Genomic DNA, 26705 nt, shown 5'->3' with positions numbered 1-26705 from the left:
CGTCTCTCCTGCCACCGTCACTTCCTGTACAGCACGTCTCTCCTGCCACCGTCACTTCCTGTACAGCACGTCTCTCCTGCCACCGTCACTTCCTGTACAGCACGCCTCTCCTGCCACGTCACTTCCTGTATAGCACGTCTCTCCTGCCACCGTCACTTCTATGTAAGAAGCTAGTTCAGATTGCTGGCATGGTAGAACAGCTAAATGCTCTAATTGGGAGTCAGGTGAATTATTGTGCTGCCATTTGGGGTAATGCTGGAGTTGGAGAAATCGGTAGGCTCCAAATTATTCAGTATTTTGTCTTTAACAAAGTAACATTATTCAGTATTTTCATCATGTTGACGATTTTGGCCAACTGCGTCTTCATGACCATGAGTGATCCTCCAGCATGGAGCAAGACAGTTGAGTAAGTTCTCACACACACACACACACACACACACACACACACACACACACACACACACACACACACACACACACACACCTTGAAAACTGGAGGACTATGTGAGACTGTTGTGCTGGTGGACGTAGTACTGAACGCCTCCAAACTGCAGCTTGTTCATCAACTTTGATTTGATTTAGTCCTAAAAGGTTAATTCCGTCTAACTTAAATTAACAGTAATTGGTTGTTAAGATCACTGTAAAATGGAAAATCACATCATGGACTGGGAAAAGGCTAGGGCATTCGATCGGAAAACAACAGATACCACTGTTGGATCAGGGAGGCTTTAGAGATCCAGAAACATGCCCACGGGACTGTAAACCAGGATGAGGGGGGCTACATTTTGTCTCTGTCCAATAGACAGTGACTGTTTAGACCACGTGACATTGTTCAGAAAGTTTGGTGCGCTTGACAAATTGCTGTGTGAAAGAGAACCGGACCAAATGAAAAATGCAACAATGTCGCAATTTTACCCCCTCAAATCGCACAGAGTCCACCAGCTTATATGTGAAAGCGACCTTAATCTCTCTGATCAACTTTTGCACCTTATTTCCTAATTTCTTAAAAATGTAAAAATCACCCTGTTCTTTGGACTTCCTAGGCTTTGTTTCTCGTGTTAATGGCTTCTAGTATGGTTCTGTTCTTTGTTTCACTCTCATTACTTTAATGGGAGCAACCTGGTCCACTACCTTTTTCCCCTCTGAATTAAATGTTGCTTTTACGATTACAAACATTCAATAAGTATATAATCTTCAACTATTTTCAGATTTCAATGTATGACACAGCATTTGAAAGCTTACAAGCTGTACTTTCATTACCTGTAAAAAAGCAACAATGACCCTTGGCCTACTTGTTACCCCAAACCAGTGGCGTCAGAATGAGTTTGCAATTAGGGGGACAAAAGCAGGAAGGGAAAAAGATTTACGTTTTTTTGGATGATTTTTAGCCATATTTAGAGGAATATCTCATTTTAAATTAACATTAAGGATTATACTGTAGTGATGTCATTATTCAGTATTTTCTCCTTTTCTCACTCACTTGGTGACCTGCTCTCCCTTTAGGTCGTTTTACAATTACACTACAACGGACAGCAACACAGGCAGAAACACTGAACTTATTATTATTATTATTATTATTATCACTTTGAAACACAGTGCAAAACTTGTCATCTCAACACAAAAATAAAATAAAACTAACCGTATACGATTATAGCAGCAGCCATTGACAACACATTCAAGCCATCCTAAAGTGCATTAGTGAGTGCAGTACAGAGTCCAGGTCTGTCTGTCTCTTAGGTGTAATAATCCCACAACGATCACGGCTTTAACAAGCATCACAGGCTGTGTAAACAGTGTAAAGTGGGCTCTAAGCGTCATGCCCATTGTAATTGCCCCCTCAGATTTTTGAGGGAAAAAAAATAGTATTAAATTATAAAAAAAGGGGATCAGGGGGATCAAATATTTACGGGGACAACATGTCCCCATGTCCCCCTGCTTCCGGCGCCTGTGCCCAAAACACCAGTCCCTGTCACATATTGTGTCTCTGTAGATATGTGTTCACAGGCATCTACACGTTTGAAGCCACCGTCAAGGTTCTGTCCAGAGGCTTCTGTGTTGGAGACTTCACGTTCCTGCGGGACGCCTGGAACTGGCTGGACTTCATGGTCATCAGCATGGCGTAATACAGAACAATTTATCTTCTATATCAACATATATACTGTAGGGCATCCGGCTAGTGTAGCGGTAGATTCCCTGTCTACCAACACGAGGGTCTCAGGTTCGCACCCACGTGTTTTCCTCCGGCTTGGACGGGGTCGGGCGTCCATACAGGCATGATTAGCTGTGTCTGGGGGAGGGAAGCCGGATTGGTGGTATGTGCCCTTGTCGCTGCACTAGTGCCTCCTCTGGTCAGTCGTGGCGCCTGGTCGGGATGGAAGAGAACTGGTGGAAATAGCGTGATCCTCCCACGTGCTACATCCTGCCGGTGAAGCTCCCCCTGTCAGGTGTAAAGAAGCGGTTGGCAACTGCGCATGTGTCGGAGGAAGCATGGTGCTAGTCTCAGCTCTCCACAGATCAGCAGAGGGTGAAGCAGTGACCAGTGCAGCAGGGCGGTGGAATTGGCCAAGTACAATTGGGGAGAAAAAAGAGGGTCAAATCAGAATATATATATATATATATATATATATATATATATATATATATATATATATATATATATATATATACTGTATATGCTCTGCCCCCCTCTCTCTGTCTGTCTATCGCTCTCCTCTCTGCCCTCTTTTTTATTTTATTTTTTATACTGTACGATGTCCTTGAGTTTCAGAAAGGCGCTTTTTAAATTGAATGTATTATTATTATTATTTTCTCTCTGTCTGAACCCAAACCTACCCCATCCCCTCTCACCCTCTCTCTCTCTCTCTCTCTCTCTCTCAGTTATTTAACAGAGTTTGTGGACCTGGGGAATGTTTCTGCACTGAGGACTTTCAGAGTCCTCCGAGCTTTGAAGACCATCACCGTCATTCCTGGTGTGTGGGTGTGGTGGGTGGGTGGTGTGTGGGTGTGGTGGGTGGGTGGTGTGTGGGTGTGGTGGGTGGGTTGTTTGTGTGTGTTAGGGATGCTACCATTATAAATGATTCATGATTATTATTACAGTATGGCTGTATAACATCTCACATGAGCATTCTTCATTCAATTCTTTGAATTTTATTGTATTTTCCCCACAATTTAACATTTTTAAGCGGTGCAACCACTTCTAGGAGTGACTTTGTGTGTATGAGCATGAGACTTCACCTGAGATGTATCACTGAAAAGTTGATCATGCATAACAGAGAGGCAGCAGACAGATTTCAGAAGCAACAAAGGTTTTACTGAAACTTTAAATACAAAAATAACAAAAACCTACTAGCACAAGGCTAGGCTAAACTCAAAACAAGGCTTGAAACACTGGGAACCACAGGAGACAACAAGAGACATACCATACCAATGAGAGGATAGACAATAGGGAGTTTAAGCAGTGATGTTTTAAGGACGGTGACGGGGTTCCAACCGGGTTGCTGTAGTCCCGGGCGCACATATCATGAAGCCGTGTGACACCAAAACACTACGGCTACTCGACACAGCACAGAAGCTCATTGAAACCGTTGCTGCTCTGAACATTTAGGCTACAACCCATGTCTCAACCCATGAGCATTTGGTATATGCTTTAGAGGACAATTTAATATCAGACAAGGAGTTTGTGTTGTTGTTGTGAAAACTTGTAATTCACATGCTAACAGCACGGCGTACTGTGGGGTACATCAAACTACTCCTTCTCCCGTAGTCGGCAGCTGGGCTACAACAGGGGGAGGTGGCTACTGGCTACATAGAATCGTGCATGTGCAAAGCGGTCTCGATGCCATTGCTCCAAGCCGTGGTTGCTTAAACTTAATGACTCGACAAGGACGACACACAGACTGAGACAATATATAGACACAGGTAACTAATGAAACATGAGGGACAGCTGGGAAGGCAGGAACACAGACAGAGGGCAAATCGGGAGAACTGATTGGTGGGGAGAACTCAGGTATATTAGGGCAGACTAGTGTCCTCTAGAGAGAGAGCGGCGTCAGCGGAGGACCAAAATGCGAGACTCATTAGCCAATGAACAGCCAGGAATGGGTCTTGCGCTACTTTTGCATGCTAAAATAAAGCTGATAATGTACAATTTGATTCAAAGGGGGAAAAACCCTTTCAGAGTACAACACAAACTGTCTATTTTGCTGCAACTCGACAGTGCTGCTTAACTCATTCATGGCCAGTTTAGGACTGCCAATATTTAGCACAGGCCAAAGATTTTCATAATTGTTGGTCATCTTTCAAGACCCACAGTAAATTATCTATTAGCACCAAAGTGATTTGCAATACCTCAAAATGAAGATGTACGTCTCTGGGTTCACCAGGAAAAAAAAGTGAGCTTTTAGCATGTTCTGTACTCTACTTATAGCCATTTATATACACCCTGTTTTCACCAAAAAGGTCTCTGAGAAGACAAACAGGAGAAAAGGCCATTTTTGTAAAATACACAATCTCAGGCAGAACTCGCTCTCAATTCTTTTATTTTGAACTGTATTGACATCAGACATGTAAATATTATTCGTTATGACACAAATGACAAAAAAATATATATATATATATATATATACATGAAGTGCTTTTTTACATTCAACAATACAGTTTACTCAGTGTGAGTGAGTGTGCAGACAGACAGACAGACAGACAGACAGACAGACAGACAGACAGACACACAGACACACAGACACACACACACACACACACACACACAGAGAGAGAGTTCTGTCCACAGCTGCTGCTGGATCGCACCTCTTCCCAGGGAACACTACTGATCGCCCCGCAAATTAGCATAGGGGGGAACACCAAACTGGTCTGAGATCAGCGTCTAGCCTCCTCTGCCTCTGCATCGTTTTCCTCCTCTCGTTCGAGCTGGGACGAATGCTGCGACACAGGAACGGGGTCGGCTTGGCTTTGGGACCAGGCGCTGGAACCGGATCGATCATGTTGGTTTGACTAGCGCTAACAACTCAATCCAGAGTTGCAGCAGAGGCGACCAGCGCAGCGCGCCGAGGGGTGTTTCAATGGTGTTTCTCCTCTATGCAACAGGCAGCGTTTCTCCGTTTTCTCCTCCTCTTCCATTTCAAAACAACAGCTGCGGTATGTGTTTGATAACGTGTTGTCGGCTTGGCTTTGAGGCTAGGGACCTGATAACATGTCACAGGCTGGGGAAGTCTTTGAACTACGCGCTGTACTAATAAAAACAAAAACACGTCAAACACGTCATTGGCCCTCTGGGCTATTCCTGATAACACGTCAAAGACGTCTTTGGCCATGAATGAGTTAATCCAGGACCTTACTTCCTGGAACTCTTGAGAGTAAAAAGCTGCTCCATTGGAGTGAATGGAGATGTCGGGACTCTTCTATCTGGCTCTGGGGCACACTAACGAGGACACATAGGCAACAGGTGGGAGGAAAAGGCAGACTAACGAGGGAACATGGGCAACAGGTGGGGAGAAGACAGAGACTAACACTCAAGGAATAAACATAAGCTACAGTATGAGTAAAGGTCCACTGAGTCTTGTGTCAACATGACAGTTTGTATCGGACACAATGTACCCAAAGGCACAAACACATATGGAATTACACACCTGATGATAACAGAGCAGGGTGTAACACTCTGTAGCTGCTGAGGGGCTCGTTCTTATCCCAGATCTGCAGCCTGGAGACCAGCGATCAGCGAGTGGTCCCGTGCCTGGGCCCTGACGGCTAGCAGCTCCTGCTTAGCCCAGAGCGCGCTGTAGCACACAGACACACAAGTACACAGAGACAGACCTGCTAGGTAGCGGGGCGGGTCTTTGCAAAAGCACATGGCTGGGGAGAAAAAAAAAAGTTGCTACAATTGTCAGGTGACCAATTAAAATATTGAGATGCACTGGCAGATTAGGGTGTGAAAATGCGACCAAATGGGCGCACTCTGGAGCCCTGCAGTGGGTTGCACCAGCTGTGCGTAAGTTGAAACGTAAGCTAGTTTGAACGTAAAGTCTCACTAAGTCCGAGTTTACGCACTACTAAAAATATTTGGGTTGCACCAAGTGAAATAGTTACAACGTAGGCATAAGTTAGAACTTAAATTTTACACCTACGTCTTACTAGGTGTAAAGTCCTCCGTAAAATAAGCATTGGCACGGATTGCAACTTGGCACCGTGGCGCATCGTTGTTTTGCGTCGGTAACGCGCTCTCCGTGATCAATAATTACACCCTTTGATATTTATGACTCACGCTTTTGTTTCCCACAAGCTGCAGCACTGCATACAAATTAAAATAACCGCAACAATTTAGCAGGCAGGATGGTGGTAAATTAGCCTACAATACTGATAGAGCTCACAGATAAACGTTAACAGTAATATGAACCTAAACGAACGTTACTCAATAACGTTCTCATTTGGTTAGTGTAGTGTTGATGAAATATAAAAGCACTAATTTGCGGTGGGCAACATGTCCTGTTTTCACTCCACTTACTTAAACAACGGTAAATAAACACCGTTTCCACCGTGCTTTTCACTGATTGGTCACAGATACTGTACACGTCATTTTCTGCGACACTATTTTGGCTAGTGTGAGGTTTAAGGACTACTAGTTAAGATGTATCTTACGTCTCCGTGGTGCAACTCAACAAAGACACAACTTTAGTGTCAAACTAACTAGTTTGAACGTAGCAGTTAGTGTGGACTTTACACCCTAACTTAAGACAGAACTTACGTTCAGCTGGTGCAACAGGCTGCTGTTGTAGTTCTTTTAGTGGAATTGGTGAATCTAGCGGGTTCTGATAACTTCTTATGGTTGACTCAAAACTTTGTAATTTATCTTGTATGTGTGTTTGCTGTTTATTCTTCTCTGTTGGACCAAAGAGCCTGGAGAAGTGGTTTACCCAAACATCTCATGTTTTTGTTTCCCAGACGTTGTTTCTAACATGTTCATTTTCTTACTGTATTTATACTCTCTCTCTCTCTCTCTCTCTCTATGTGTGTGTCTCTCTCTGCCTGTCTCTCTCTCCGTGTCTCTCTCTCTCAGGTCTGAAGACCATAGTGGGAGCTCTAATCCAGTCAGTGAAGAAGCTTGCTGATGTCATGATCCTGACAGTGTTCTGTCTGAGCGTCTTCGCTCTCATTGGCTTACAGCTCTTCATGGGAAATCTGAAACAGAAGTGCATCTTATGGCCGCCACCTGAAAACTTGACCGACCCCACCCCTGGTTTCCATAGTAACCACAGTGGCTCCGATTTCAACGAGTACATCAATGACCCCGGTAACAATCTAAACTGCATCTCCTATTAATTAGGATAGTTTTTTTTTTTCAATACTTATTTTTTTTATAGAACAATAAACAAACAAGTCAATCAAACAGGCTCAGATACAAGAAAAGAATAGAGAGAAAAAATACATACATCTTTGACATTTAGCATTGGAACGTGGTGCTAGCAGCCGTGTAAGGTGTTTATGTGCTGCGCGGCCTCACCCGTAGCTCGGCCTCGCCAGCCCTATTGGTGCGCGCATGTGTGTTGCTCACTAAATGTTATTGCATCAGTGATGTCACAATTGTGACATCACTTGTGTGTGTGCCCCATTATGATATCACTGATGACATCATCAGTGTGTGTGTGTGTGTTTGCCCCCCTATGTCATCACTGATCAGCCTTGTCACAATGCCTTCTTGTGTGTGTGTGCGTGCCCTTATGACATAATTCTTTACATCTTCGTTGATGACATCATCACTGATGACATCATCACTGATGACATCACATCATTAGCTAATTAGCCTAATTAAAAAATCTGGCTCCGTCAGGTCACCCACACGGGTGCCCTTTACATACCCTGAAGGTTTCAGCCCGATCGCACGTAAAACGGCATAGCTGTGGCCGAACACAGAACTTGAAACAAACAAAGTCCACATACTCAATTGTATATAATATAAGCCTCTTCTAAACATGAAGTCTGGATCATGTCCGGCTAGCCAGAGCAGGATATTTTCCGGTTTTACCTTTCTAGACATTAGGAGTCTGTGTTTAGAAACAGCTGGAAATGGTCCGTATTCTCTCTGCCAGTGGGCGGGGGGAGGGGGTGCGGTAGCGTTTATCGATAACAAGAGATGTGATATGGAAACAGCTTTAGCGAATCTGTAACCAAACTCCATTCAAAAACATGCCGTTTTAACGGAGGATCCATTCCGACCATTCAGGCAATAACGAGGGGTGGCAATGTGCCAAAAATGAGCCTTGCCTTTGTTACATCAGCCAAAAGCCGCCCAGTCAAAATAGTGGTCGCACCGTCATCAATCACTGTGGGTGATTTATTTTACAAGTGGCATTCAAGTCATATCTGACTAGTTTTCCATTTATTTCTCCCCACAAAAGTTAGGCTAGGCCTATGTCTCGATATAGGCTGTCAGTCAGTCAGCTCCTCTCCACAGCTGTGTTAGCTTGGACACTCACAGTCACAACACTGGCTGGTGTGGCTGCCTCACAATACTTGGCTGCATCCAACTCAAGACAACTTTTCAGACCCTCCTGGAAACAATCTTTCCAGGAGGAGCTGTGACTGAAATTCAATCAGACATGTGCAGTCTCAAACTGAAAATCTCCCATAACATAGAAAACCTTCTGTTTAACTCTCCCGAGGAAGCACAGAACCTTCTGTTTAACTCTCCTGAGGAAGCACAGAACCTTCTGTTTAACTCTCCTGAGGAAGCACAGAACCTTCTGTTTAACTCTCCTGAGGAAGCACAGAACCTTCTGTTTAACTCTCCTGAGGAAGCACAGAACCTTCTGTTTAACTCTCCTGAGGAAGCACAGAACCTTCTGTTTAACTCTCCTGAGGAAGCACAGACGTTTTTGGAGACACACTATAATGCTCCTCTTCATCCTTAATCCCGAGGACTGAACTTATCCCAAGTGAGGTGGAAACACACACACACACGCACACGGACCTCACCTACATTGGAATGATTTATTTTGTCAAGCCTGCAAGACAATTATTGCTTCCTCGTCTCTTAATACTGATGTATGGAAGCGCACACGCACACGCATGCCAATTTGACACACTCTCCCACACAGGATTTGGTGAGTGAGACTATGTTTTAAATGATGCATGCTGTTTTCATGTTACTGCAGTGTAGATGATGTGTAGTGATCTGCAGTGTCATCATGATGCTGTTTTCTCTCTCTCTTTCTCCCTTTTTCCCCTCCAATTTTATTTTTATTTTTAATGATTAGTCACACCCCCCATCCCTTATTTTTGATGACAACCTGCTTTATGTACAGGTGTGGGTGCGTAACCTGCTTTATGTACAGGTGTGGGTGCGTAACCTCCTTTATGTACAGGTGTGGGTGCGTAACCTGCTTTATGTACAGGTGTGGGTGCGTAACCTGCTTTATGTACAGGTGTGGGTGCGTAACCTGCTTTATGTACAGGTGTGGGTGCGTAACCTGCTTTATGTACAGGTGTGGGTGCGTAACCTGCTTTATGTTCAGGTGTGGGTGCGTAACCTGCTTTATGTTCAGGTGTGGGTGCGTAACCTGCTTTATGTACAGGTGTGGGTGCGTAACCTGCTTTATGTACAGGTGTGGGTGCGTAACCTGCTTTATGTACAGGTGTGGGTGCGTAACCTGCTTTATGTTCAGGTGTGGGTGCGTAACCTGCTTTATGTTCAGGTGTGGGTGCGTAACCTGCTTTATGTACAGGTGTGGGTGCGTAACCTGCTTTATGTACAGGTGTGGGTGCGTAACCTGCTTTATGTTCAGGTGTGGGTGCGTAACCTCCTTTATGTACAGGTGTGGGTGCGTAACCTGCTTTATGTTCAGGTGTGGGTGCGTAACCTGCTTTATGTTCAGGTGTGGGTGCGTAACCTGCTTTATGTACAGGTGTGGGTGCGTAACCTGCTTTATGTACAGGTGTGGGTGCGTAACCTGCTTTATGTTCAGGTGTGGGTGCGTAACCTGCTTTATGTTCAGGTGTGGGTGCGTAACCTGCTTTATGTTCAGGTGTGGGTGCGTAACCTGCTTTATGTTCAGGTGTGGGTGCGTAACCTGCTTTATGTACAGGTGTGGGTGCGTAACCTGCTTTATGTACAGGTGTGGGTGCGTAACCTGCTTTATGTACAGGTGTGGGTGCGTAACCTGCTTTATGTTCAGGTGTGGGTGCGTAACCTGCCTTATGTACAGGTGTGGGTGCGTAACCTGCTTTATGTACAGGTGTGGGTGCGTAACCTGCTTTATGTTCAGGTGTGGGTGCGTAACCTGCTTTATAGTAGCTCTGTCTTACCAAGATTCAGCTTGAGATGGTGGGCAGACATCCAAGCACCAATGTCTTTGAGGCATGCAGCGATACGTGCCTTGATTTGGGTGTCTGAGGGCCTGGGAAGTGAAACCATCTTGACCGAGTTTATACGGCCAATCATAGATAAAGGGAGGATTTTCCAGTTTTTTATACATTGTTTAAGTCTTGAAAAAAAATCATCAAAATTCAACTTAAATATTAGTTTAGGGTCTCTGGGTATGGTCAAGCCGAGATAGGTAAGGCGGTCCTTTACCAATTTAAATGGGAGATTTTCCAGAAAACCGGGAGTAAAGACATCAGACAGTGGCATAAAGTCACTCTTTGTCCAGTTAATTGTGTATCCTGATAGGTTACCGAAGGATTAACTCCAGGAGAGGGGGGATCGATTTTTCGGAGTTATGTAGGTATAATATTACATCGTCGGCGTACAAACTGATACGTGTCTCAATACCTCCAACCCTCAGGCTTGCAATACCTGGGGCTCATATTGTTAAATACAGTTTTGAGCTCACCTATCTATCACCTTCAACCTGTTCTAGTGTCAGGAGGACCACAATGGAAATAATTCAGCAAGTTTGTGTGTACTCCTCCATGATTTTAGAATGCATTCATAATGTACAATTTATTTCAATCAAATATACTAACCTAAACTAAAATCCTGTCTGTCTGTCTGTCTGCCTGCCTGCCTGTCTGTGTCTGTTATAGCGAACCACTACTATCTGAGTGGCCAGTTGGATCCTCTGCTTTGTGGGAACGCCTCTGATGCTGGGTATGTTCTAGCTTCAGAATTTGACTATTCATTACATATCATAGTCTCACACACGCACGCACGCACACACACACACGCACACACGCACACACGCACGCACGCACACACACACACACACACACACACACACACACACACACACACACACACACACACACACACACACCAAAATCCTACTGCGGGTTAGATTCTCAAAGGCCCTACTTTTTCATACATGTAGCAATCACATTAAATTAAATTAAATTACGGTAATACTTTAATATAACTGCACACTATAAGCATTACTTAAGTATTTGTAAATACTAATTTCATAATTTGTAAAGCATTGTTCATACATTACTAAGAATTACTAAGTTCATACAGTACATTACTAAGTAATTCTTAGTCATTTAAATTTTCAAAGGGTACCCATAGAACTAGGGCTGCACGATTAATCGAAATAAAATCGTGATCTCGATTCATACAAAGCGCCGATCTCATTTCTAAATTACGTTGATTTGATCTGCCGCATTGAATATCTTGAATATCATTGAATATTTGCCGGGTTGAATATCTCTTTAAGGTATTAGGGACCAAGGATATGTCCAAAACTAAACAAAGTAATATATGTTTGAATATAAATGGGTCTCTTAGCTTTGATAAGGCTACTGTCACCAACAGTTTTAATCCGTTTTTTATAACCATAGCACACGACCTAGTGCAGAAACTTCATGTCAACACAAAGTCCTTTGACGAACCTCTTGTTAAAAAGTACTACCAATCAAAAGGGATCCTAGTAGAATAGTTATCTCTATCCAAAGTATCAATCTCCACTATTACCAAAATGCTCAGTGGTCTTGATCCCCAAAAAGCCACTGACTTAGATGCCATCCCAGCAAAACGTCCGAGGGATGCCGTAGATGTCATTACCCCATTTGTCACACATATAATACATCTTTCTATTTCACAATCAAAGGTCCCTCAGGAATGTAAAATGGCAAGAGTCACTCCTTTATATAATATAGGCAGTAGGAAGGAACAAAGTAATTGCAGGCCTGTATCTATTTTAAGTGTTTTAAGTAAAATCCTTGAATGAGCTGTTTATGAGAAGAGTTTTTAATTATGTCAAGCATTTTAATATTTTACATGCTTTTCAATCTGGTTTTAGACAATCTTACTCAATGGATATCTGTTTCACCTTCCTAACGGACTTCATTAAAAAACAAATTGATAGTGGCATGTTTTGTGGAATGCAATTCTTGATTTACAAAAAGCTTTCGACACTGTCAACCACCAAATCTACCCGCAGGGTAGCCTGGTAAACCAGCCCGTCACGTGAACTCACATTTCATTTGGTTCTGCGTGACGGTCTGGCCCCAACTCTTCACCCAGTCCTAAGCAGGGGCGGGCGTAGTTGCCTTGACAGACAACTCCTTCAGCCAATCAGCGTCGGATCCAGTTGAACCCAAATCCACTCGGGAGAACGGCAAAAACATGTTTTCCGCCAAGAAACTCCACAGTTGCGGCGATACTCCTGTTTAATTGTTGTTATTGAGTCTATTTCTGCAATAACTGCACTTTATGGCTGTTTAAACTAGACAAATGCTGACATTACTGCTTGAGACGATCAGGCAAGGAGGCGGCCATTATTGTTTTGTTAGTGTAGTGCCAGTAGAGTTCCTGATTGGCCAACTTGCGCTGTCAATCACAGCGCAGTCGCTGATTGGCTCTTCCGCTCTGCAGCTTCTGCTAAACACCCTCCCAGGCTTAAGGGCCAGACCGTCTCGCAGAACCAAATTAAATGTGAGTTCACATGACGGGCTGGTTTACCAGGCTAAATGTAAGCACATAGTTATGCAACAATAAGCTATCCTTCCATTTAGGAAAATCTGAATATATTGTTTTTGGAACAAAGCATAAATTAATGGACCAACCCAGTTTTTCGGGAGAATGTAATGGTATTAAGTTACAGGAAAAGTATGAGGAGTGAAGCTATGGCCCTCTCTGTCATTGGGAAAATTCACTCAAGGACACAGTTTATCAAGAATATCTAAGTTCCTTGACAAGAAGACCATGAGGACATTAGCTACGTCTTTAATTCAATGTCACTATGACCACACCTGTATATCCTGGTACAGTGGATTAATGTCACTATGACTACACCTGTACATCCTACAGTGGTTTAATGTCACTATGACTACACCTGTACATCCTACAGTGGTTTAATGTCACTATGACTATACCTGTATATCCTACAGTGGTTTAATGTCACTATGACTACACCTGTACATCCTACAGTGGTATAATGTCACTATGACTATACCTGTATATCCTGGTACAGTGGTATAATGTCACTATGACTATACCTGTACATCCTACAGTGGTTTAATGTCACTATGACTACACCTGTATATCCTGGTACAGTGGTATAATGTCACTATGACTATACCTGTACATCCTACAGTGGTTTAATGTCACTATGACTACACCTGTATATCCTACAGTGGTTTAATGTCACTATGACTACACCTGTACATCCTACAGTGGTTTAATGTCACTATGACTACACCTGTATATCCTACAGTGGTTTAATGTCACTATAACTACACCTGTATATCCTACAGTGGTATAATGTCACTATGACTACACCTGTATATCCTACAGTGGTTTAATGTCACTATGACTACACCTGTATATCCTACAGTGGTTTAATGTCACTATGACTACACCTATACATCCTACAGTGGTTTAATGTCACTATGACTACACCTGTATATCTTGGTACAGTGGTTTAATGTCACTATGACTACACCTGTATATCCTGGTACAGTGGTTTAATGTCACTATGACTACACCTGTATATCCTACAGTGGTTTAATGTCACTATGACTATACCTGTACTGTATATCTTGGTACTGTGGTATAACTAAAAGGTTAAAAGACAGGCTCCAAAAAGCCCAGAACAATCTAATGAGGGTCATACTTAACTTCAGTCCAAGAATGCACATTAGCCCAACACATTTTAAAGAGTTAAATTGGCTCCCCGTTGAAGGTAGAGTTCAACAGCTAAAACTAATCATGGTCTATAAAATATTGCATGATCTTTGTCCAAACTATTTTACTAAGTACTACCAGTTTGTTTGGGACACTAATAGCCTGAACACGAGAGCCAGCATAGCAAACTACCCAATCTGAAAAGCAAAGTTGGGAGAAGTACATTCCTCTATACCGGGGGAGAGGAGTGGAACAAGATCCCTAACCAAATTTAAATTCTCTGAATGGTTTTAAAAACCTTCCGAAAAAAGTAATGTGCGAGCCTTCCGTAATGGTTATTGAACTTGTGTGTTTTTGTTGATTGTTCTATATGGTTTATTTGATGTTATGTGTTACCGTATGTCCTGTCTTTATAAGACCAGGGACCATGTTGGAAATAAGTGTTCGCACTTTTACGCCCTTGGATTTTGTTCTGCTATATCCATAAATAAAATCAATCAATCAATAAATTGACGGACATGCGGCCACAGAGACCTTGAATTTTGACCTTTGTCCACCAAAATTTAATCAGTTCATCCTTGAGTCCAAGTGGATGTTTGAGCCAAATTCGAAGAAATTATGTCAATGCCTTCCTGAGATATCGCATTAACAAACATGAAAATGGCATTCGTGAGGAGATATCGCGTTAACGATCATGGAAATGGCAGTCGGGAGGTCAGTGACTTTGAACTTTGACCACCAAAATCTAATCAGTTCATCCTTGAGTCTAAGTGGATGTTTGAGCCCAATTTCAAGCAATTCCGTCAAGGCCTTCCTGAGATATCGCATTAACAAACATGAAAATTCGTGCATTCGTGAGGTCACAGTGACCTTGAACTTTGATCTTTGACCACCATCTAATCTATTCAGTTCATCCTTGACTCCAAGTGGCCAAATTTGAAGAAACTAGGAATCTAGGGTGGAGACTCTGGAGATGATGGTAAAATGGTAAATGGTAAATGGCCTGCATTTATATAGCGCTTTTATCCAAAGCGCTTTACAATCAGGGCATTTCGACATGCAGACTGGAGGAGGCGGGAATCGAACCACCAACCTCTTTTATCCAAAGCGATTAGTGGATGACCCGCTCTACCTCCTGAGCTACAGCCATGATGCGCCATGGCTGCATTTATGGAAATCGCCCGCTCCGTGGGCTCCCAAAATCGTGACTGTCAGACAGACAGACATCACCCACCCACCTAGGCACCATCGTGCAACTGTGCGCCATTGGCTCATACTACATCAAGGATTCCCAAACTGTTCAGCCCCCGACCCCCAAAATAACGGTGCCAGAGGCTCGTGACCCCCACTATCCCCGGAGGTGGTTGAAGCATACAAACGTTCGCATTTTGTAACAATTATGGTTAAAATGTGCTATTTTTAATCGTTTTTAAATTGGATTTCACACATTCTGTAGTTCATATATTCTTTAGGCCAATTTCACAAATTCTGGAAATGATCTCACGACCCCCCTGGGGGTCCCAACCCCCACTTTGGGAACCACTGTACTACATCACAGTTGCTCAAGTTACATCACTACCTGGTTTCATAAGGACCCGGTTCCAAATTTCTCAAAACCCAAAAATCAATCAGGTCCGAGCTTATCGATACTGTTATCAATACTAGCGGCTGCAGGTCCTTTTCCCCCCGCCCCTCTCTTTCTCTCTCTCCCTCTTCTCTGTCTCCAGTCTGCTCTCAAGCGCTCTGACTGTCACTCTGGTGCTGCGCAGTCCGAACCCGTGAAGACCTACAGCACACATCGATTGTCTAATAAAGGTTTTAATCCAATTAAGGATTGAATCGCGGCACGCGGCACGCCCCCTCATCGTCAAAGGCTTGGCTACATTTCACAAAAGCCAAAGATAAGCCTGCAGCGAATTGCTATGTAAGTGACAAAGTGATTTCTTATAAGGGCGAAACACAACATCAATGATCAAACATTATCATTGCCCATCAGAAAAAAACAAAATGCACCTTCAACCTTCAACTGTATTCGTCAAGTGGGAACACCGTTAAATGTGCCTGCTGTTGCGGTTCAATCATCCTCCACGAAGGTATAGGCTACCATAAAACTTCAAATAGTAGCCCAGGCATTTATTTTTATTTTAAGACCCGGCATCTACGGTATATGGGACCGGGCCGGCATCTATTTGGGACCGCGTTTAATTATTTTTGCACAGAATTCTTGCTCAGCAAAGATTGGAAATGGTATCAAATTGTTTATTTAAACCAGTGATTAATACCTGTGATTAATAATCACACAGGCTAGAAGAAACACAGTCACTCACTTTGAACCAAACTGCCACTGTTTCACATAGGAGGTGAATAGCAGTCTTTTCTGGCTGAGACCTGTAACGTTAGCATAGCAGCAGCTAACGTTAGCTTAGTAACTAGCTGGTCAGCACTTCTTTCAGACAATACAGTGTTGTACAACAAAACCAAATATTTCCAATACATGCCCGGTATAATCCATACTGCCTTTATGATCACTAGCTGTTCCGCTGACAGAAATGCACTTTTACAATGGCCAACTAACGTTAACTTCTCCACCGCGAGACCTGCCATGTTTTTCGTTGTATAAAAACCAGACAGCGTCTCCAGTCTAACATGTTGACTTTTGAATGTTTATGTTGTGCAGTCCGTAGCATCAAACAATTCAGTATGCCTACTTGAAACATGTCGGTTATATAGAAACAAAGCGTAAAACTGTTTGATGGGGGAGAAAGTAGCCTACTTGAATCTCTCCCTCAAACCAGACTGACTTCCGCCAACAACACAGACTGCCCACGTCAAGTCAAGTCAAAGTTTATTTATAAAGCACATTTACACAACCACAGGTGACCAAAGTGCTGGACAGGTTGCACACATCAAATGGAAACAACAGTTAACTCATTCTCTGCCAGGGTCATTTCGGTCTGTGTGCTCCCAGTGCCAGGATTTTGAGCATATTTCCTGATCTTCCAGGACCCACAGAATATTCTGTGCTAGGAATAAAATTACACAACATATCTCACAATAAAGCAGAGACTCTCTTCTTACCCCTTGTAAAAAACTGAAACTCGACCATGTTTCCTTGTTTAGTTACAAGCAGTGGAAGTTAGCTTGTTTTCACTGAAAATGCCCTCCTTTGTAACAGAAATAGGAGAAAAATAGGTTTTTAGTGAACGACACCGTTTCAAGCAGAACTCTCTTTTGAGCCTTTTATTTTTTGCCTCAGTGACACATCAGACATATACAGTATTTGTTTTCCCCAAAAAAATAAAAATAAAAATAAAAAAAAGTTTTTACGGACTTTTACTTCCTGGAACTTATTTACCAGATAGTCCGGACGGACCAAATGAACCCTTATGCTTGCTCTCTCTCTCTCTCTCTCTCTCTCTCTCTCTCTCTCTCTCTCTCTCTCTCTCTCTCTCTCTCTCTCTCTCTCTCTCTCTCTCTCTCTCTCTCTCTCTCTCTCTCTCTCGTCTCACACACACGCACACAGGAATCACAGGCAGCTGCTCAATGGCCGCAAATGCTGCTCAATGCACAAATGGCCGCTCATGATCGTCACTCACTAACGGACTCTGTTTACTGCTAAATGGGTGACTATACTATAAATACTAAACGTGATTTAGCGCTTCCTTTCATCAGTTTGACTTGAAACAATGTCACAGGCTGGGAAAGGGTCTGATCTAATGTAAACAAGCAAAACATGAAAGTACGTCCGAGTACGTCCTTGGCACAGAACGCCATTGTAAAAAGTACGTCCGAGTACGTCTTTGGCAGAGAATGAGTTAATAGCAATAGAAAAAGATAGTCTCAAGCAGTAATGTCAGCATTTGTCTAGTTTAAAGAGCAATAAACATAGTAAAGGAATTGGCACAACAGAATATAAAAGTAAAATTGGGATTGTCAGGGCTCAGCTCGAATCGAACGCTAACGAGAAGAGGTGAGTCTTCAGCAGCGACTTAAAAACTTCAGGGGTCTGCGCAGTTGTTATGTGAACACGCTGTTCCAGAGAGTGGGGGCAGCCACCACAAAGGCACCGTCACCCCTAGTTTTAAGTCTGGATCTAGGCACATCTAAAGACATGGTGTTTTTTGATCTCAGTGTTCTAGGTGGAGTGTGATGGTGTAGGACAGGGGTTCCCAAAGTGGGGTACGCATACCCCTAGGGGTACCTGGAGGTACTACAGGGGGTACTTGAGAGAAAGGGGGAAATGGAGAAATGCCAGAATAAATTAAAAATAAATTAAATGTTAAAATAAACCTGCTGAGGAGGAATCACTATTGGAACTCTTTCACTCCATTTCTTATTTATTAATGTTATATTCTTCAAAAGGTGGGTTATCATTCATTCATTGCATCAGATGCTATAGTTTTCTCTTGCAGTTTTCGAAGCAAAATGTTGTAGTTGGGTAAAGGGGGTACTTGGATTCAGAATTCAGGGAAAGGGGGTACTGAAGCCATACAAGTTTGGGAACCACTGGTGTAGGAGATCAACTAAAGCAGGCGCAAGCCCATTTAAGGCCTTAAATACAATTAGCAAGAATTTAAAATCAATCCTGTAGCGGACAGGGAGACAGTGCAGGGAGGCCAATACTGGAGTTATGGGCTCTCGCTTTCTTTTTCCAGTTAAAAGCCGTGCTGCAGCATTCTGCACCAGCTGCAGATGACGTAAAGACGACTGGTCTAGACCCACTTACAAACTATTACAGTAGTCTAGCCGAGAGGTAATAAAAGCATGGATGGCTCTCTCAAAGTCTTTTGTGGAGAGATAGCCCTTTACTTTGGTTAGCACTCTTAACTGAAATAAGCTGGATTTGACAACAGAACTAATCTGTTTATCAAATTTAAAAGAGCTCTAAAAGAACACACCAAGATTTTTAACAGATGAGTGATTGTAAGCAGTTAGAGGGCCAAGAGTACCAAAACATTTATCCAAACCGTCAGGTCGTCCAAACATTATAATCTCAGTCTTGTTTTCATTAAGATTGAGGAAGTTCATCTCCATCCAAGACTTGACATCATTTAAGCAGTTTAACAGAGGCTGCATATGATTTGTACAGTCATTTTGTTTTTAGCGACAGATAAATTTGGATATCGTCGGCAAAAGAATGAGAGGGAATACCGTGCTTCTCAAAAATAGACCCCAGGGGCAACATATATAAAAGAAAGAGGATGGGGCCTAAAATTGAGTCTTGGGGCACCCCACAAGTAAGTGGGGCCGCAGTCGAGGAATATTCACCTAGGTGGACACAGAAGCTCCTATCCGTCAGATAGGACCGAAGCCACTTGAAGGCCATGCCTTTGATGCCACACTGCTTAAGGTGTGATAAAAGGATCCTGTGATCCACTGTATCAAACGCAGCTGTCAAATCTAGAAGCACTAGATTCATTACTGTAAGTGACTGTGAATTCAAAGCATACTGTGAAACATACCATAAATAACGGTATGAAAATTTCACATCACGATTATCATACAGTAACCAAAATGATCATGGTTATCGTATTATCACGATATCACATCAATTTACTAATGATGAACTAATGCTTAATATTGTGCAGTTATAAAGTGTTACCAGTAGTACTTGCATTAAACCCAAGCTTGTTGTCCGTCGAACCGGACTATTTGTGTTCTTAAATATTGCGTCGTTTCCAATACCGAGCCTTTTTGTCATGCCATTGAAAATGGCCGTTGTTGTTCTTTCACTTCCCAGCGGGGGAAACAGCGCCCTCTCTGCTGTGGCTATGGGTGGAAACCCGTAATTACTCATCTGGAATAACAGACCGCACAGGCTCTGTGCTGGGAGGGTTGTGTGATGCTATGATAGATATATAATGAATAGTAGAATTCTGAGGCTAGGTAGGTTCATGTGGCTCCACTTGCTGCCTCTATTAATAAGAATATCAACAATATCCAGTCATATTGATAAAATTAATAATAATGTGTGCATGTTCAGGGCCATAGTCATGTTGATAATATTACTAATGATGTGTCATATTGATACTATTAATAAAAGTAATATTGCCAATATTAATAATATTGTGTCATATATTGATAATATTAATAATAATGTATTCATGTTCAGGGTCTGTCCAGAAGGCTATGTTTGTATGAAGGCAGGGAGAAACCCAAACTACGGATACACCAGCTATGATTCATTTGGCTGGGCCTTCCTGGCCCTTTTCAGACTGATGACCCAAGACTTTTGGGAAAACCTCTTCCAACTGGTTAGTAAATTTATCTACTTAACTACAGTAGCTAACTAACAACCACCTGTTTTCAGACTGATGACCCATGACTAGTGTGAAAACCTCTTCCAGATATATAAATATACTTAACTCAATCCCCACCATTCACGTAACAGCATTTATGAGACAACGCTGCCTCGTCAATCACATGATTCCACTGCAATACATGTTTTCACTGTTATGTGATAGATGGCTCTGTTACGCACCTTGTGAAATAGTACAGCACTTTGAGGGTTAAAAACATCCGACGTGATGGCCCACTGAAACCAGGAAGCAGAGAAAAGCAATAGTCATCTCCCATCAACAGAGCTCCAGGCTTGCTGGTCAAAGTGCTGGTACCGCATCTTTAACCCAGCTGACGGCGCTGAGAACTTGGGGCCCTATTCTCCCACAGGCCTTCGGCGCTAAAACGGGCCTTAACCGCAAAAAAACGTGCCTTGCGCCTGTTTTGGGACGATATCAACATGGCTTTACGCTGCCAAATGCGCTTTAGGCCGAATGGGCGTGGCGCAGTCCCAGAATGGGCCAAAGTGGGCGTGTCGGCGCTAAATACCGGCCTAGTGATATCTTCCGAGCTGGCCTAAATTTAGCGCCTTGCGCTTTTGAAAAGCAGGCCTATTCAGTGCGCAGGGGACACGATAGTGAATGGAGAATAGAATATATAGAAAAATACAGTTTAGAATACAATAGAATATAAGATTGGAAGATTACAGCATGCAGTGGCAACCCTTCTCAGGCTTTGGGTGAAGCTGCAATGCACAGTTTCATTTATTTAGTTTAGGCTATCATAATAATCCCCATTTATGTGCAGCATCCAGACAGCAGCAGAGTTATATCTGTCAGATCTTTTTCAAATGGGATAGCTGTCTAACTACACATATTTGATGTATAAAAAAATCGTTTAGGAACATTTTGATTAGCAATATGAACTTTGTATTAATATAGCTGAACGTTTTACTACCCCCCCCCCCCCCCCGAAATTAGCTAGGCTTCTAATATTACTAATATTCCTAATTAATATGTATTATTATTTCATTCAGATAATTGACATTATAGGCATGTATATCGTTTAATGTGAGAGAAAGGGAGAGAGAAAGAAAGAGAGAAAGAGAGAAACTGGATAAACTGTTGTGTAGCGCTTCTTCAAACCCCACTCTTCATTACAGCTATTCATTACAGAATTGTCTTTTGTATTTATTTTTTCTGTGTGCAAAGCATAGTAGTTAGAATTATTTCCAAATGTTTCCCCCGTCTGTGGCAGCGGCGCTGTCCGAGGTGCTGAACAAGCCGCAGCGCATATCGGCCCTCCCGGCGGGGTAATTCCCCTCCCCAAACAGTGCGCGATGGTACATTTGAACCTGGATGGATAGATGAATAAACGACTTAAGTAAAGAGTTGTTTTGTAGCTATTCAAAATGAATGGTGGACAGATATATCACCTGATTCGCCAGCACCATTTTCTCCTCAGCAGAGAACTTTGCGGATCGGTTGTGGTCTGCCATATTGATCACACTGCGCCAGCTGCTGCCAATCTGGCTTTTAAAGCCACTCTGATTGATTACTGAAGATTTTATTGAGAATGAACATATTTGTCAGAGCCTGTAGGCAGGGGGTGGGGGGGGGGGTGGGCATATATAGGCCAAATAAAATACAATTACTCAATAATAAAATCCTGTAAATAAAATATCATAAAGTAATCAGATCCAGTAAAAGTGATAGGTGTCATTCAGAGGATGTTGCATCGTGCAGTGGGGGAGAAGAGATAAAACGATATCATTCTGCCCAAACTTTCATCTAATCTCATGACATCCAGCCATAGGCTATATATTTTTCTATCCGATGCATTTAGAACATTCTTTTCACTTTGATCTATAGTGTAGCGTATTTACATGCTTGCAGTATTGAAACTGCAGTTAGATTGGTTTGAGAAGCATAATAATATGGAATAATAGCCTATAATGCAGACAGACAGACTGGATGAAGGGAGGGGGGGGGGGGCAGAGCGTTTGGCTTTCGTCTGGTTTTGCGGGATCACTGGAATTGGAGCTAAAAAGGCAAGCGTGCGATTCGTTTATTGCAGTTATCCAATGAGCATGACGGTGCATAATTTTACGCTTAAAAGGCGTGGTTGTAATGGTTGAGGCTGCGTCTAGCGCCAGCACGACGATATCAAGTGCACTGGTCCACGCCCACTGATTTGAGCTGCGCCAGGCGCTCGGCCTAGAAACAGCGCCGATGCAACGATAGGGACCATGGACTCCATGACAGCAGGGCAGCCTCTCACTCAAACCTGAAGGATTTTTTTCACCAAGCGCTGCAAACATACACAAGTCAGTTCTCCTCTCTGGTTTAGTGATCCAGTTCGTGAGCTCTCACACGGTGTACATTTCAGCTCGTAGATTTATTATTGATTCATTTGTATTTGCCGTTATTTATACAGGGGTGGTGCTTGAGAGTGCTTTCTCATTTGCAAGAGTGCCCAGTTACAGTAAAACATTTATAAAAAGTTACAAAATGACAAATGAAAGACAGACAAGATAAGAACAAACAATCAAAACAGATGATAAAAAACACATCAAGTAAAACATAAGCACTCCCTGTGCAAGGTATCCTAGGAGCACTCTAAACGACTCTAGAGCAGTGGTTCCCAATAATCATAGCGCAATAATTATTACTTACATTTGAATAGTAATTGGTTACACTACTCGTTACTGGGGAAAGTAATATTATTACACTAACGTGTTACTAGTAAGGCGTTACTGCCCAACACTGTTTATAACAAGCAAAATATACAAAACAAAACATTCTGTGGGTCTTGAAAGATTTGTGAAAATGATCAAAGACGCTGGTAGTGGCTGTCAACTCTTTTTTTAACGGCGTGCATTGAGTTCACTAGCCATCTAACCAGTTCTATTCCGACTGACGTCGTTAGTACAGTTAACTCTACATGTAACTCAGTCACAAACTGATCGACTGTCTGTCTGTAGACTTTGCGTGCAGCTGGTAAGACCTACGTGATCTTCTTCGTGGTTATCATCTTCCTGGGTTCCTTCTACCTGATCAACCTCATCCTGGCGGTGGTTGCCATGGCGTACGCCGAGCAGAACGCCAGCACTATTGCCGAGGCCAAACAGAAAGCAGAAGAGTACGCCCAGATCCTGGAAGCCCTGAAGAAGAGAGAGGAAGAGGTGAGTCTTCCAACTGGTTCTACTAACTCACTACTTACGCATCTATGTAGGTCACAGCTTTTCAATTTCAAGAACTGAGAAAACTGGTCAGTATTTATATTTGCTCATCAAATCAAAACGAATTCTTCCACCTGAGGAACATCTCAAGACTACAACTACTCCTTCATTCAAAATAGAATCAACCAATCTAGCAGCAGTTCTTAAAATGATAGACAAATTACCCAACAGTCACTCCAAAGATATTTTCAATCTGGATACTGCATTTTTAAATAAGTATAGTAATACCGTAAAACTTCAATTAATAGCCTATGCGTTTATTTACCAAAATGTGTAGCCAGGCCCCGCGTCTATTTGGCACTTGCGTCAATTTGAGACCTGCATTTAATTATTTTTTGCACAAACTTCTTGCTCAGCAAAGATTGTAAATAGTATCAAATTGTTTATTTAAACCAGTAAATAGTGCTTGGATAACAATACAGTACATAGTTTTTCAGTAGCCTACGGTAATTGTCGCATGCAGCTGCCAAACAGCCATATTTCAAACAAGTAACATTAGGCTACCACTCACATTCAGTTGTTTGTGTTTCATTGGAAAGCAGCAGTTTGATTAGCTAGCGAGTAATGGTAGCTAAGCTAGCTCACACTTAGTTTGAATGACTGACTCAACAGTGGAGTTAGCCAGTTAGCTTGCCTTGCAGCACGGGGCATCCAAATTAGCCAGGGAACATTTTAAGTTACCGACTTGTCATAGAAACAGGTTAAACAACATGAAACACACAAGAAGTTGTCTGAAAGAAGTCAGTTGTTTGTGACATCTTGTATGGATTAGCATACATACCCAGAAAGATTAACAAATCACAAGCTGCACAAAGCTGGTTTATTTTGTTTATTTACTAACCCGCCTGTTACCACTACGGAAAGTCAGAATCAGAATCAGAAACACTTTATTGCCAAATGCATCACAAGAACACAAAGGAATTAATTCTGGTGAATCAGCACACTCGACAAGATACAAATAAACATACATACATATACGACAGTGAAGACAAGACACTCAGGACATGAAAGAGCATGTAGTTGGTTACCACAACCAATAGTTTTGACAAAAAAATGCAGCTATCACTCATAAAAGCACTCGTAAAAACAATAAAATCACCAGAAACTAGGATAAAAATTTTAATTATATAAACGCATGGATTAAAATAGTAAGATAAAGTGCTCTAAAAAGGGTGACTGGAACGACGGGGGGGGGGAGTGGCCATGACCTCAGATGTGATTGGGCTTGTTGAGGAGAGAGAAGAAGCTGTTTAGGTGGCGTGTGGTTCTGGTCTTGATGGCACAGAATCGCCTTCATGATGGAAGTTTTCTAAACAAACAGTTACCAAGATGAGAGGGGTCAGAGACGATCCTCCCTGCCCGCTTCCTGACCCTGCCATCATACAGCTCACTCAGTGACAGTTGCTGTTGTCCTGTCAGCTTCTCTGCTGTGCGCACAATACGCTGCAAGACAGAGCCGAACCACACAGAAGGAGGGACAGAAAAAGAGGAAACGCACTGCTTTCTAGGTCCCGTGCCGTCAAAGGGTTCTGTGCAACAGGTCCGTCTGATACATACTGTAAAACTTCAATTAATAGCCCCAGCCGGTATCAATTGATACCGGCATGTATTTACCAAAACATATAGCTAGACCCCACTATCAATTTGGGACTCGGCTTTTATTTGAAATGTTATGGTCGACCCTCTCACTCATCTGATCAATTTATCTATTAAAACTGGGGTGTTTTCTGATGGGTGGAAACAATCAAGAGTTATACCGATCTTCAAATCGGGAGCAGCTGAACATGCATGTAATTACAGGCCAATTACTATTCTGCCGGTTTTTTCCAAGGATTTAGAGAAAATTGTGGCCTCACAATTAATGAAATACCTGGGAGATGTTCCATGCTGTTTGCTCTCCAGTTACTCTATTTATTTATTTACCAATTTATTTCCAGAAAACTCCAGTTTGACTTCAGAATCAGAATCACTTTTATTGCCACAGTATGCAAGTTACGAGGAATTTGTCTTAGTGTCTGTATGCAGCGTAGCGGTCAGGTCAATATACAGAGATAAAGAAGTAGAAAAGATAACTAAAAGACAGCTTTCTAGGTCCCGTGCCGTTAGAGGCTTCTGTGCAACAGGTCTGTCTGATACATCTGTAAAACTTCAATTAATAGCCCCGGCGAGTGTTGTTTATGCTGTGATGGTCAATCAAAGGCACAGATATAAATGTCCCCATTTATTGAAGTTGTCTGGTATTCAATATGATTTACGCAGATGGATCTTGTCGCTGATAACTAGGTCATAGATGAAGACTGATCTTCACAGCCACAAATATCAGAATATGTGAGATTGGCAGGGTTCCTACATGCCTTCAATTTTTAAATTACATATTTTCCTATGTTCTTGAGTGGATTTGATTTTGGTAGGCATTTGATATAATGCATGCTGACAGTGACAGGAGCTGGATAGTAAATAGCATCCCTCTATCTGAACATTATTCTTCACATCAACAAAAACGGTGGACTCAAAGTGGCTACAACAACATAAAAACTAGAATTATGTGTGTATTGAACCTGAACCACATTTTCCATACTTTTCCAGATTTCTCTAACCAAATTCCAAAACTTCAAGGCCTGGAAATGATCAAATTCAGTTTTAATACTTTTCCAGACCTGCGTTAAGAACCCTGCCTGCCACAACAAATTGTCTACAGGCTGCATATCGAAATTGTTGTCTTCCCCAGTTCCCCTGGGTTTAGAACGTCAACAACGGCCCGGATGTTCATCCCATACAATGAGCAAAATGTAAGCATCACACTAAATGATGTGTAGTAGCCTGGAAGTAGCATGGAGACACAAGAGTACAGTTGTTGCAGCACATCTGGTATTAGAGGCTTAACTTTTCACTGTAGGAATTTTAAGACAGGGGAAGGGCTATCTTAAAGTTAAGGAAAAAAATCAAGAACAAATTTGAGAACTTTCATTTCAAGAATAAAAAATTGTCTTAGGAAGAAACATAAGAAGAAAGTAAAGAAAATACACAAGAACTGAGAATAGCCTTTTTCCTATTTTTTTTTCTTTTCGACTAAAGTTAAGAAAAAAATTACACTTGAGAAGATTTTTTTTCCTTGTG

At 42.3% G+C, this 26705-nt stretch overlaps 1 protein-coding gene across 1 annotated transcript in view; it reads left to right on the top strand.

The window, feature by feature from the left end:
• Positions 1-26705, top strand: part of LOC310787875 (sodium channel protein type 4 subunit alpha B-like) — a gene marked incomplete at both ends in the record, with an annotated part of 92024 nt that overhangs the window by 11935 nt on the left and 53384 nt on the right. The window contains 7 exon segments of the mRNA XM_083649335.1: positions 326-406; positions 1991-2119; positions 2878-2969; positions 7067-7300; positions 11032-11095; positions 20181-20322; positions 23331-23576. Of these exon segments, the coding sequence (XP_083505461.1) occupies positions 326-406; positions 1991-2119; positions 2878-2969; positions 7067-7300; positions 11032-11095; positions 20181-20322; positions 23331-23576 (988 nt within the window).

The sequence above is a fragment of the Poromitra crassiceps genome (assembly GCF_964638095.1).
Source record: "Poromitra crassiceps genome assembly, chromosome: 13".
NCBI lineage: Eukaryota > Metazoa > Chordata > Actinopteri > Beryciformes > Melamphaidae > Poromitra > Poromitra crassiceps.
The sequence above is the reverse complement of the archived record's forward strand: the minus strand, read 5'-3'. Positions and strand labels throughout refer to the sequence as shown.